Source organism: Phoenix dactylifera, chromosome 5, assembly GCF_051530095.1.
Source record: "Phoenix dactylifera cultivar Ajwa chromosome 5, Ajwa_hap1_PhDact_Kaust_v1.1, whole genome shotgun sequence".
NCBI classification, from domain to species: Eukaryota; Viridiplantae; Streptophyta; class Magnoliopsida; order Arecales; family Arecaceae; genus Phoenix; species Phoenix dactylifera.
Window position 1 is genome coordinate 6,660,689 of NC_143194.1, and position 14,463 is coordinate 6,675,151.

General features: G+C 37.8%; 1 protein-coding gene across 2 annotated transcripts; it reads right to left on the reverse strand.

Annotated features, from left to right (window-relative positions):
* Positions 1 to 10,875: 10,875 nt before the first annotated feature.
* LOC120111742 (protein FAR1-RELATED SEQUENCE 11-like) lies at positions 10,876 to 14,463 on the reverse strand. 2 transcript variants are annotated; one of them, XM_089923498.1, is made up of 3 exons: positions 12,947 to 14,463; positions 12,406 to 12,816; positions 10,876 to 12,263 (listed from the first exon to the last, which is right to left on the reverse strand). In XM_089923498.1, the coding sequence occupies exons 1-3, from the start codon at positions 13,892 to 13,894 to the stop codon at positions 11,400 to 11,402; spliced, it is 2,223 nt and encodes a 740-aa protein (XP_089779624.1). In that variant the 5' UTR covers positions 13,895 to 14,463; the 3' UTR covers positions 10,876 to 11,399. The 2 variants fall into 2 exon arrangements, 1 of the variants encoding a protein (XP_089779624.1); XR_016395566.1 differs by having other exon boundaries at positions 12,226 to 12,263; positions 12,373 to 14,463.

Genomic DNA, 14,463 nt, shown 5'->3' on the forward strand with positions numbered 1-14,463 from the left:
CATGCTATGCTGGAACTGAAAGGTGTCCAAATGATTTAGTCTGATGCTAATGGATATCCCTTGCTCATGAGCTTTACTTGTATCACTTACGTCCAGTGGATGGCCAATCATATCCGTCGACTTGACTGTGTCCCAAGAAGACCACCTACCAGAGTCGATGGGTTTACTTTTACACCTGTAAAGGAAGCTGTAATCAATCATTTGAACATTATGAGCAAATAATGCACTCGGTGGTCTTGCCACTAATTGTTCTGTTCATCACTACATGAATGACCTAAAGCCAACCTTTTCGAGTTTTTTTTTTTCTGTGAATTGTTTTCCCACATAAGTCATCAACACTTATTCAAGAATTCTAGTCCTCCTTCCAGAAAGGAGCGTGCAATTTGCAGAAATATGCGGTTCGGGTTGCATTTTTTATCCTCGAACTTGAATTGTTGGAATACAATTCCATTGATTCCCAAATCCTCATTTCAAATAGGAAATTTCACAGCTTTGACATTTACCACAACATATTTGCAGCATTCTGTGAAAAATTCTCATTATAGTTGTCGATGAGGACATTGCCGTTCTCACTTTGAATATTATAGTTCTTCAAACTATTACAGTTGACTTGGAGATTTCAAGCTTCCTTGGCATCAACATATACCCAAAGTTTGGAGTATATCCTACGCATGACATAGATGCAGCTTACTGGAGACGAGGTGGAGAGCAGAAATTTGAGACTATAATTGTGAGTTTATCACACTGTTGTTTTTTTCTCCAGTGTTCAACTGTTGACCTGCATCAAATTCATCAGCTGAAGTTATCTTTGGCCCATGAGGTATGCAATTTTTTAACTCTAGTGAGCGGGGCTGGGACTGGAGGAACTACATTTCAAGGCTACTGCAGAACCAAACAAAATTCTCCACATTTAAAATTTCAGAAATGATTTAATTTTTATAGATGGAAATGTAGAACACACCTGAGAGTTCTTGACTTTCACAAGATACGAAACCTTAGCCGAGAGCTTTATATCTGTTGTTAAGTATTATCTTAATGCATCTTGATAATGTCTACTACATAAACACAAAATGGTGGAATTGAAAAGGCTAGCTATCATCTTCACGTTAGCTGAATGGCCATATGGCCATTTAGCTTATTGGTAGTTGGATTTGATCCCACGAAGTTGTTGTTTAAGCCATATTATGAACAAAATTGATTTTGGGTGGCATCTGAAGTCGAACAACAAGATTACATGTTAGAAGTTGATGCTCTCAGCTACAAGCAAGTGTGCTTCTTTTCCAAGATAGGACCACACCTCATATTTTTGACCATTTTAGCAACAGTGATCTTCACTGCATCTTTTATAACCTATCTGAAGCATGAAGCTATCGAGCTTAAGATACCACTGTCTAGGTGCTTGTTTCAGTCCATGTAAACTCTTCTTGAGCTTGCACACTAAGTCACCTTTACCATATCCCTCAGGCTACTGCATGTAGATCTCTTCCTCAAGATCACTGTGAAGAAAGGTTATCTTCATATCAAATTGCTTCAAGTATAGGTCTTCTGCAGCTACTATGCTCAGTATCATTCAAATAGTGCTAATCTTTACTACAGAAGAAAATATTTTTATGAAGTCGACACCGGTTCTCTGCTGAAAATCTTTGACAACTAATCTGGCCTTGTATGGCTTCTTACCATCATACTCTTTCTTTAGCATGTAAACCTACTTGTTTGACAGTGCTTTCTTATCTTTGGGCAGATCCACCAGATTCCATGTCTGAATTTGCTCCAATGACTTCATCTCGTCATCCATGGCAAACTCCTACTCCTCCTTGGCATCAACCTGCAATGCCTCCTGATAACATTTAGGTTCACCACTATCTATAAGCAGCAAATAGCTAAGAGTCCCGTCATATCGCTGAAGAGGCTTTCCGTGTGTGCCACAAGTGGATCTTCTTAGCTGTAGAGGGGGTGCCATAACTGTAGCTTTCGTCTCTTGCCCAAACTGAGTCTTCTAATTAGAATTTGTAGACTCCTCTTCAGGATCTACAAAGTTTGGCTCCTTAAGTTTTTCTTCTGAAATATGATTCTTCTGCATCTCGTTCTTATTGAAGATCATATTTTTGCTTCTGATGATTTTTCTATTTTCTGGATCCCATAACCACTATCCATACTGATGACCACCATATCCAACGAAGATGCATCTTTTTGAATTGCCGTCTAGTTTACTTCTTTCGGTGGATCCACATTGATGTATGCGGTACAGCCAAAGACCCGGAGGTGCGCCAAATCAATCTTCTTTTCCATCAATGCTTCTTCGGAAATTCCAAGTTGTAGCTTCTTAGATAGCCCTCTGTTAATCAAATAGGCAGCAGTACTAACCGTCTCTTTCCAGAATTGCTGTGGCAATCCAGCATGTATCCTCATGCTCTTGGCACGCTCGTTAATCGTCTTGTTCATCTTTTTAGCAACTTCATTTTGTTGCGGTGTTCCTGGAATAGTTTTTTGCATAATTATTTCAGCCTTTGTACAGTAATTTTCAAATTATGTACTGTAATATTCACCACCGTTGTCGAATCTTAGGCACTTCAATTTTTTTCCTGTCTCGAGTTCAACTGCTACTCGCCATCTCTTGAAGACAACAAACATCTATGATTTGTGTCTCAAGAAAAATACCCATAACTTTCGGGTAGCATCATCAATAAAAGTCAGAAAATACTGAGATCCTCTAATAGAAGATACTTGAGCAGGTCCCCACACGCTAGTGTGCATGAGATCAAGCTTTTTTAGCTTTTGAAGTTGACCGTCTTTGCTGAAAGACACTTTCTTCTGCTTTTCGAGAATGTAGTCCTTGCAAAAATCCAGCTCGACCACCTTAAGACCTTGTAGCTTGCCCATCTAATGCATAGCCACCATGCCTTGATGGCTCATTTGTCCAAGTCAGTGGTGCCACACCTTGGCATCTACATCTGCAGCTGCAACAACAATGAAGTTTTGCGTGCCGTTGATGACATAGAGAGTCCCAACCCTTTTGCCACTAGCCACCGTCAGCGAGATCTTCCACTGGTCATCTGTGAAAGTCGTCCTATACCCATCGCTCGCTAACTGTCCAACAAAAATTAGATTTCTTTGTAGCTGAGGTACGTGCCTCACGTCCTTCAGCTCTAGTGAAGTACCACTATTGATCTTCACTTTCGCACTTCTCTTTTCTTTGATATTGCAAGGCTCTCCATCCCCTAGGTAGACTGTGCCAAAGTCACCAATCTGATATCCTCTGAAAAATTTCTTTTAGGATGTAGCATGGAAAGACTTCCCAAGTCTATCATCCAAGACTCATCACTTGTAGACAAAGATAGGACTAGGGCATCCGAATCATTGCCTTCAGCGAGATTGGCCAAACCTCTGTTGATTCCTTCAGTGTGGTCGCCTTGCTTCCCTTTAAGAGCTTTGCAGTTCCTCTTAAAGTGCCCTTTTTTACCCCAGTTCCAGCATGCTGTCTCCTTGTTCTGAGGTGGTCAAGATCTGCCTCTTATCGACTTCCAGCCGCTTCGATGGCGATCATTCTTGTTTTGCAATCTACCGTGCTCATATGTGTTCAATGCGATCCCTAAAGGTTTTGCAGCACCCGTGGCCTTTCTCCTTGCTTCTTCACTTAGAAGTCCTCCGATCACGTCATCGAACTTCGGCTTACCCGTCGACGACAAGTTGCTCACTGCCACCACCAGGCCTTCCCGGCTATTTGGTAATTGAGACAGAATCAGCAACAACTGAATAGAGTCCTATTGAAACACCATCAAGAGTTTAAACTGTTTTAAACACCTTTTCAAGTTATCGACTTAATCTAGCACTCTTTTTGTATATGAAACTGAGAAGACTACTTCTGAAATGTCTTGAACTTATCCTCTGGCTTGGAGAAGTCTCAATCAAAGACAAACTTTGACTTTTTCTTCCGTTTCAGCGAATTTCCAAACTTCCTGTCCGAACTGGGGTCGATTCTTGCAGTGCTCGAGTCGACTCTCCAATATCGAGTCGACTCCATCACAGAGAAAGTCGGCTCTCTCAGACGAAACAGAAACATTTGAAATCTGGACAAAACTCGAGTCAGACTCCGGCATAGTGCGAGTCAACTCCTGAACTGCTGAAGTCGACCCCACTGCTGCTGAAACCTGTAGAAGTTTTCTTCTATGAGAAATTTCGATCCGGAATGCATCCATGTGCAATCTAAAATACCTTGGGTCTCCACATACTCTAACAGGCAATGCCAAATGTTCATGTAGTGATAGTAGTTAAGAGTTCATTATTGGCTTCCAACCTTTTTTTCTTTTCTCTGAGTCATTCCTTTTCTTTTGTTCAATCTTCATAGCTTGCAACTTTCGAACCAAAGGCTTCATAATATAATCTCATGTTGGGGTAAGTTGTCAAAGCTTATTGATTATAATCCTTAACCTCTTTTTCCTTGAGGCACCACCTTTTGGAGTGAAATATGCTTAAGCTTCATTCCGGGAAAACGTGTGAGTAGAAGAGGGGCGTTATCTGGTAGTGCTTTTTGAGTAGAAAGCAAGAAATACTTTTCCCATTCTTGAGAAATCAGGAAATAATCTAGTCTCGCCATTGAAGGAATTTCTCTATTCTTAGACCAAGTTAATTTCCTTCTCTTCAAGGGAACTAACCAGATCCAACTCTTGAATGAAAGTTTTAAAATTATTATATTTTGATGGTCTTTTCTAGTTCCTCCATGTCTCGTGATGTTGTTAGTAATGTTAAATTCATCCCTTGATAACCATTTTTCCTAGAGAGCATGACAGTTATCTTTAAATATTGTCCAAAAGGAAGTTCTCAACTATTGGTTCTTAGGGCCATACACCGTAGTGTGGGCAAAAGTATTTACTTGTCATCTAGTTCCACCATAAGTTAGTATGATTGATTTATGGCTTTTTTGAATGCCTACATTCTTGATTGGATTCCATCCAATCCAGACTCCACAACAATGCCAAATGCATCCATAGTTTGCCATTGATCAATGACATCCCTACCTCCTAATAATTTAAGGAAGGCCCTAGAGGGATTTCACATTTTTGTTTCTTGTAATGCATTAAATAACAACAAGCGAATGATCAATATGTTTATTATTTTATGCAATCAATATGTTTGATGCTATTTTTTTTCAGGCCATTTTCTTCTATACTCCTTTCGTAACTAGGACATATATGCTCCAAATTTTTTTATAATTTTATATTGTTATTGTATTTATGATATTTTAGATATTTATAATGACTTTATAAATTTTATTCAACTGAACACATTGTATACTTTTGGGTTCTAATTTTGGTAATATAAATGGTTGATAAATTGAAAATGTGTTTTTTATATGGATTTGAAGTATTGAATGTAAATGGTCTTGGAGTAGCTATTTGAATTACAGATTTGTGTATGTGATTAATCATGGTAAATATGGGGGGGGAAGTCTCTAACGCGATGATTAAAAATATCATAATAGCACCTAAAGTGATATAATAATAATTGCAAGAACCTCTCAATAGCCTGGTTTCCAGAAACATTTAGAAACACCTATAATGTCTCTAATGAATGCAAAAAAAGCTATGGATAGACTAATTTCAAGCAATATTCAGAAACATTATTTAAGAAGACAAAGCGATACTAATAAGTTCCAAAATACTTCATGCCGCTTCAGTAACAAAGATTAGAGCTATGTTAATTCACTATTAGAGCTACACTTAACAATGTTGAAATAATCCATTCAGTAACAAATATAAGTGATGTTAGTAAACGTCAAAATAGAACACTAAAGTCACATCTAAAATTGTCGCTAAACCTGAAGATTAAAAAGGTTATTAATTTCATTTTTAGCAATGTTTATAATCATTGCATAAAGTTGAAAAGAGATATTTATGACAAATGTTAGAATAGCTTACGACCAACATCGAAATTTGTTAGAAATGTCACTTAAGTTTAAAGCGATAATGCTTTTCATCATGACACTTCTAATAAATGTTGGTAAGATGTATTATAACATTTATTGTATTGCCTGTAGATTATATATAATTGTTGTAGTGGTTAACCCAACCCTAGCTCCATAGTCTATCACCCAATATGAGATAACAAAAAGTGGTGTCTTCTTAGAAGTGGGCTAGGGCCGGCCCAATTCTTAAGCGACTGAGGTGGTCGCCTAAGGCTCCGGCCCAAAGAAGGCCTACCGCAGAAAAAGCCTCAAAGACAAAATGAAAAGAAAAAAAGCTTCTTTATGAGTTCGTCTTAGGCTGGCCCATTGCAAGAAAGGCTCCAAATAGAAAACGGCCTTAGGCCCCCAAATATATTGGGCCACTTTTGAAGTGGGTAGATTTGGTATGATGACTCAAGCTATGCAGCACCTCTCTATTCACTGCTTTGTTAACTGGCCAACAAGATGGAAGTGAATTGGTGTTAGATTTGCTGAACCGTTGGTCGATAATTATAGATTTAATTCATATATTAAAAAAATTTCTTACACCACTAGCAAGCCATGCCGCATGAGGGATGGCTGAGATTAGCAAGCTCGTTCATGTGGTTGTGATATAAGGAATTAATCCTCACGTGGCAAGTGACAATGACAGTGGTGAGACGAAACTTCGTAACATAGTCGAGCCTTGCAGCATTTTCCCCTTCTAATGGCAAACGCCGCCAACCTTTTGTACTCCCGGGCTCCAAGCTCCACGTCCAGTTTTAGCCACTTTCCAAAGAGAAATCACCGTACCAAATTGCGCAACTACTGTAGCCATCAACATCCCACACGTGGTTGGCCACTACTGTCACACATGTAATCACTGCTGACGAGGCTTCGACCTTTTGCCGGCCGCACGCGGGTACGAGCATGCACGTAAAGCTAGCCGTAGGACAAACCCTACAACTCCAGAAGCCCATACCAAATCAAACAGTAAGAAAGGATGGACATAAAAGAAGCTTACCCCACAACTCACCTTCTTATAAAATATATCTCATATATGTAAACAAGATAGAGGTGCTAGGGGGTGGCCTTTTGGTCTTTATCTTTTGAACTAAAGCGTGGGAAGTGTCTACCAACCACTTAAACAAATGGAACTTTGGTGTAAAAGCGGAATGCGTCAAAGGTTGCGATGATGTCCTACCTACTCAAGAGCAGTCACTAAAGAGGATGATATGGGGGACCCTTCTTGTGGATGAAGAATGGAAGAAAGCTAGCTTTTTGTTAGTAGTGGAAGGGTGAATGGCTTTGAGGAGGTGATGGTGAGATGGAGTTGTTGGTTGTTTATTGGGTGGCAATGGGAGGAGGACTGATAGTGGCTGTCGGTGTGGTACTGTGGTTGTCCACGGGTCAGGGAGGGAGCCAGGAGGCGAGCTGCCCGGGAACTCATGCCGATCACAGGGAGAGCGAGCGGTGGGTTGTGGGCTCGATAGCCTCGCGGCGAGTCAAGTGAGCATCGAACCAGGTAGAGGATGCTCGATGTGTACGTGCTTGGTCTGTGGATGGAGCCAAAGAAGAGTAATTGCTTGGGTGATTGGCTTTTGACACTGAAATGATAACATTATGTACTAAATAATTGTTTTATTATCTCTATTTGTAGGTTTAAGTTGCGTCATGATGATGAAAAAGATTCTGGTCCGCAGTTGCAGATTAGTGTTGGCTATCATAAGAAACATAGATTTGGACAGTTCATGGATAGTGGAAGATTTCAATGTCATGAAAGAAGCTTGACCAATTGAAGACTACCATACTAGGAATATGAATGGTAGGTAAGGTATATATAATGGTGAACTGTAAGTTCACTACTGACAATGCTACAAGTTAAATGCTGCAACCTATATTCAAATAATCCGTGGTGACACATCAGCACTAAATATTTGCATGCCATAAGTCGGTTTCCATGCATGCACTCACCAGAGTTATCTGTGAACATTGGCTCAAACAAAATGAGTATTTTGTCACGCGTCCGATTCGAGATCGCGAGCTGGAGATCACAACAACTGCCGTATGCTTATAGAAAGCTTGCCTCACAAGCATGCAAGACATCTCATGATATCATAAATATATAGCAGAACAATTTGACTAATAATAATCAAACTTTATTTCATTAACTAACTCAACTATAATGTCTCATAATTCTAACATAAGTTTAAGATAAAATATCAGTTAAATATAACTCTAATTAAGATAACTTGTGTCATAGTTCTTCTAGTCGCTCTCCCATATTAAACACTCCGGTAGGCTAGTTCTCTGAATCCGTAAAAAAAATAAAAAATCGTATAATGAGCTCAACACTCAAGTAAACAATGATCACTTTAGCTAAATAAATCAGACAATCAGATAGGTAATAATTTGTAAAAATCAGCATATATACAATACCAATATATGAATCACATTCTTCTTAAAATCTTAAAATTCTTTTTATGGATTTAAATTCTTTTAAATATTTATTTCATCTTATCGATTCTGAGTTACGACCACAGCATCCTGTGGTAGGGTCATAGTACCGACTAATATTCTTGCGATGAGTTGCGCATCATCTTGTAGCAAAGTTCTTTAAGACCGTTGGTCTGCTGGCGATATGTCATTAATCATCTTGGACACAACCTTAAAGACAAATCATGTGCCTACATATTAGCCTCCATTGGTAGGGTCCTCAACATAGCTAGGTCGAAATTAAAATAGTTATAAATTTCATATTTCAGTTTTAAAATCATGTGGTGTCAAAATCAATCAATCATATCCATAATAAGATCACATATCATTATGATATTTCAGAATAATATTTTTCGTAATAATATACTATCCATCAAATTCATGCATCATGAATAATACTACTTAAAAGTCATAAATATAATAATTTTATAATTACTGTTAATTTTTTTTAAAAAATAAAACATTACTTGCCTTGAATGCACTCCAACTAACAAATCCAATTAATCATGAAAATCCTTCTTAGAGCCTAATATCCAAAAATTATATTTTTTTCTTAAAATTTCAACATAATTATAAAAAAGACATAAATTTGAACACCTTCACAGGGCTGACCAAATAGGAGTGCATGACACTCCGGTTGGTCCGATCAAAGTAGAATTTATCGAATCATGCTCGAAATAGAGTACGGATGGTTCAATAAAGATCAAGGTGATCAAATTTAACAATTTGGCAAGGAAAAACAGGGCATCGCCCTTTTCACCAAAAATCCAATGACTACCAGCCTAATTGGGGTTTTCAACAACCCCGGAAGAAGGGGAGAAAGAGTATCTCAAGGGAGGTCGGGTCCTTATCTGGTTTTCGGTGATGGTTGGCCACAGCAACAGCGTGGACACGGTCGACGGCCGCAAAAGAAATCGAAGTAGAATCCGGCGATGGCTGGATTCTTCGGTGAAGTGGAAGAGGGATGGGGGGAAGGAGCTCTAAATAGAGCTCGGCCGCAACTGTAATCCAACCCGGAGTCGGATTCTGTCTGACTAACTCGGGAGTCTTCTTCTTCCCAGGCACGTGCGCAACACATGCCGATTTTTTTTTTGGGCCAATTACTCTAGGCTGGTCAAATGGACCGGACCCAAATATTGGGTATCACATGTTTGGACCATGGTATATATAATGGCATATGGAAATTTCCTTTGCATAAAAATGTAGAGCATCTGAGGACTGCAAGTGCTAAGAATATATAGGACAGTGCTGTGGATATTGGAAATCTTAAAAAGATGTGCATAACCATGTAGGAACTACAACATGTTAACACTGAAATGATTGGTATTCTTTTCAGCAAATTAAAAAGCTGTAATTCTAGGTTGAGTCCTCTATCGTCCACTATATGGGGTTTGTGTTCATAGGATAGATACTAAGTGCACCTTAAGGCTTCAAGGAATGGTCTTTATGTCAAGGTCAAGCTCGACTTAAAAAAATAAAAAATTATTGGGCTAGAATTGGCTAACTTTGGTCCAACTTAAATCGTTTCAAGCCTCAATATTTTACAAATAATAATACTGTAGTGCTAATTTAGAAAAAGTGTGATGCCAAATGTTCCAAGAAATGCTGAGCAATTTCTCCCCCAAAATGGGTTAATAGGCGTTATAAACAACATATGTAATATAAGGTCCCAAGGAAGCACAATTATGGGCTCAATCCTAATTATTAGGAGGCAGCTAATCGCATCTATCCTAGTTTAAAGAGGGACAATGTTAGACTTCTCTACAACTGGTAAAATGGGAATGGAAATATGTCAGCATTACCATATTTTCTACCATTTTCCCTTGTACTCCTTTGTTTCATTTCCTTGGTCATGTTTTAGCAATGAGACTTAGCATCGACAATTTTTTGAAGTTCTGCTAGTGGATGTCAAATCAAACTTGAAAATTGCAGATCTTCTTGTTTTCCAAGTAGTGTAACATCTACAAAACAAGTTGCAGGAATTAGATATATAGGTTAGAGAAGTTTAGGTGCAAAGTCTCTTTCCATTTAAAACTAATGACCCCTCTTGAACTTCACAAGGCCCAAAGTTGCTTAGACCATAAAACTCATCATCATCATCATCATCATCATCATATATATATATATATATATATATATATATAGTGATAACCTACACTTTGATATGGTAGGTTATCAATCTACCCATTTTTTATTGGACAAAAATGTCCTTACTTTCTATGACTTTTAAGGGTGTTTTTGTCTTTTCGTAATTTTATATTAACTAACCCTCCCAACATGCAATTAATACTCTCTCTCAGAATTTTTACCGTCAAGGAGAGAGAGAGAGAGTATTTGCCGCCGAAATAGAAAGAGAGAGAATACGCACTCTCTCTCTCTCCGGCAATAAAGAGAGTACACCCTTTCCATCTTGGCGGTAAATACACGCACACACACACACTCTCTCTCTCTCTATAAAAATTCTGTTCTTATGGCAGGGGGTTCTGTTCTTATGGCAGGGGATTGAAAATCATCAGTGAGCCTCTTTTATTAGTTTCTAAAGTATCAAATCATCCATTTCAGACCTTATAGGGGAGTGCATTTGCCTCCAAAATAGAAAAGAGAGAGTACATTGTAAATATCGGTTCTGTCCCTGCTTGAATGATTCCAAAATAGAAAGAGACAGTGTATTTGCCTCCAAAATAGAAAGAGAGAGTACACTGTAAGTATCAAATTGAATGATTCCACACAAAAAATATACAAACATGATTGACGCTTGAATATGCAAACACGAGTTCTGTCCCTGCTTAGAGATCGTCTGCTCCAAGAGCCTCATATATCTACTTTGCTTTAAAATAATCTCTCAAATATCAGAACAAAAGCTACAACAATTATTTTTGAGATAGTTCATTTCCTCGTTTCCAGCCCTTCCGTGTCCTAAAAGCATTATTAACATACAAGAATAAGAAGACAAATTCTTTTAATATGGACATGCATCAAGTAATTATAAGTTTATAAAAAAGACTAAAAATACGTACTTGATGGGAGAATTAACAATGGATTCTTCAATATGCCTTTTTTTGTTTGGGCAATTCCTTGAATCATGGTTTGTTCCACCACAATTCGGCACATGACATCTTCTTGGTTTCTTAGCAACCTCAACTCCTCCACCTAGTCTTTTCCCTTTCGGACGTCCTTTAGTTTTGGATGGTTCTGGATTTTGAATGAACTGACAATCATCACGATTTAATGACTCTACTGGGCAACTTTCCAATTCCAATGTTGAATCATTGCCTATTGGCATGCCTCTAATAAGGCTTATAAGTTTTTGCAACTCTTTATTAGTACATTGTGCACGCCCTTTGGACTTGGAAGACTCTAAATGCAGAATTGCAACATGAGATTGAAATGCTTGCTCCAAGTTGTCATCTTTCTTTCTTATGATATGACTGAATTTCAATATTAATGAGCTTTCACGTCTCCATTGTATTGGATAATACTTCTCTGGGAGATGAAAGTAGTTTTTTATGGAGAGAACTCTTATAGCATGTCTGCACAAAATACCTGAGAACTCAAATTCTTTGCAGCTGCAATGAATTTCCTCATTCATTTGATCCCAAGTCACGAAACGCCCCCCATCATTCTTCGTACAATGTCTTACTGTGTATATTTCAGCTCTCATTTCAATTGCTGCATATTGATTAGACAAAACCATCTCATTTTGTAGCAATTCAAAAGCATAAGGGGTGAAAATACTGGAGGCATGTTCTTCCATTGGCATAGATGTTTTTATGCTGGGATTGAGATATGTTTGATGCATGGCTGCTTCTTCCCCAGCTCGGTTTCTTACACTCATAGCAATACCCATCTAGAAAATTGTAATGAGAATTCATTAGACAAATATTAGAATTTTAACTCAAATATTAAATTTATATGTTCACTAGCTAAAAAAATAAATAAAGCATAGTCTAATTTACCTGCTCAACAAAATCCTTTAGACTTGTTCTTGCATTCAAAAATGCTTTCAAGAATGAATTTATAGATTCTGAACATCCAGTTGTTGTCATTCCGGCAAGAAAGAAATCTCGCAAATATGGTAGCGCCCAACATGCTCGATGAGAAAACAATAAACCAATGTGTCTATCTGAAGCAAGTCCAAATTGACAAACCATATTATCCCATTGCTTTTCAAAATACTCAATACTCTCCAAATGATACAGTCTATAGAACTCAGCCTTGAAATCATTATATCGCCCACCTAAAATAAAAGAGAACCAAGTTGGCAGCTTTGCTACTATGTGCCAAATGCAAAATGCATGTTTTGTACTTGGCAACTCTATTGATATAGCCTCTGTGAGTGCAAGATCTTGGTCGGTTAAAATTATTTGTGGGAATTTTTTGTTCATAAATTGAAGAAAAGTCTGCATAAACATATATTAAAAATTAACTTAAATAAAATTTTATGATAAATATATAGAGTCCAAATCTACCATTAGAAAAAATGTAAATACCTTCAAGGTCCATGCAAATGAAGGAGTTTTTTCATCCCGCAATAAAACGCAACCAAAAAAAAATTGAATTTCCATGGTTATCTAAGCCCACCCATACTCCAAGCGGCATATCGTAACGATTCAAACGATATGTTGTATCAAAGACAAGTACATCACCAAAACTCTGATATGCTCGAACAGAGTCACCAAAAGAACAAATAATGTGTTGCAGCTTCTGATTTTCATCCACTGTGAAATCATAACAAAAGTCTGCATCTTGGTCTTTCAAACTCTTACACAACTTAAGAAGTTCTAGTGCATCATCTTCTAGTCCTTGATAACTTTGAGAGTGAATTAAGTTTCTAACATCCCGATTTGTAAATGGTAAATTACCTGGTTCCAATCCCTTTTCCAATTCAAGAACTCTCATTATGATTTTTATTGAACAACCAGCTTTTGATAATATTTTAATACGTTGTTGATCAACGACATCTATGTCACGATATGCCGGAAGAAATCGAACCTCATTATCTTTCAATAATTCATGATTGTGAACATTATCAAATTTAGGAACTTTCCACTGACAAACCCCATCAACAATGTCTTTTGATATTATCATTTTTGCCCCACAGCCACATCTTGAAGATTTTCGATTTCTTTGTCGTTCAACTTCAAACACTTTGCTTGGCTGAGCTTTACCAGCACGATGACAAACAAGTTCCCTCCAGTAGACTCCCAACGGATGATTTTTACCTCCTAAAAGATGATTCCGCCTTATTGAAAAACCATTTTTTCTAGCAAAGTTAGAATACCACATATAGGCATCATTATCACTATTGAATGACTGTTCGGCATACGGAAAAATACTAGTGTCACCATCTTCATATACGGAAAAATTTCTAGTGCTTTCCTCATGTCTTTCTTCTGAAAGATAACACTCAGTACTTCCACATGGACATATTCGCTTTGACTGACCTTCACTAATGTCAATAAATGGAATTGTTGACATCTAATTGAAAAAACATATCATAAGTATGAAGTAGTCATATGACACACATAGTGTAATATGCATTATAAGGTCTTAGCAAAAAAAAATTGAGCAACAGGCATTTTGAGAAATAAAAGGTATATTGCAACGGATGATTTGATACCTTAGTTTGTAATATAAGAGGCTCACTGGTGATTTTCAATCCCCTGCCATAACAACAGAACCCCCTGCCATAAGAACAGAATTTTTATGAAGAGAGAGAAAGAGAGAGTGTGAGTGTATTTGCCGCCAAGATGGAAAGAGTGTACTATCCTTATTGTTGGAGAGAGAGAGAGAGAGAATGCGTACTCTCTCTCTCTATTTTGGCGGCAAATACTCTATCTCTCTCTCTCCGTGACGGTAAAAATTCTGAGAGAGAGAGTATTAATTGCATGTTGGGAGGGTTAGTTAATATAAAATTATGAAAAGATAAAAAACACCCTTAAAAGTCATAGAAAGTAAGGACATTTTTGTCCAATAAAAAATGGGTAGATTGATAACCTACCATATCAGAGAGTAGGTTATCAACCCCCCCCCCCCACCACACACAC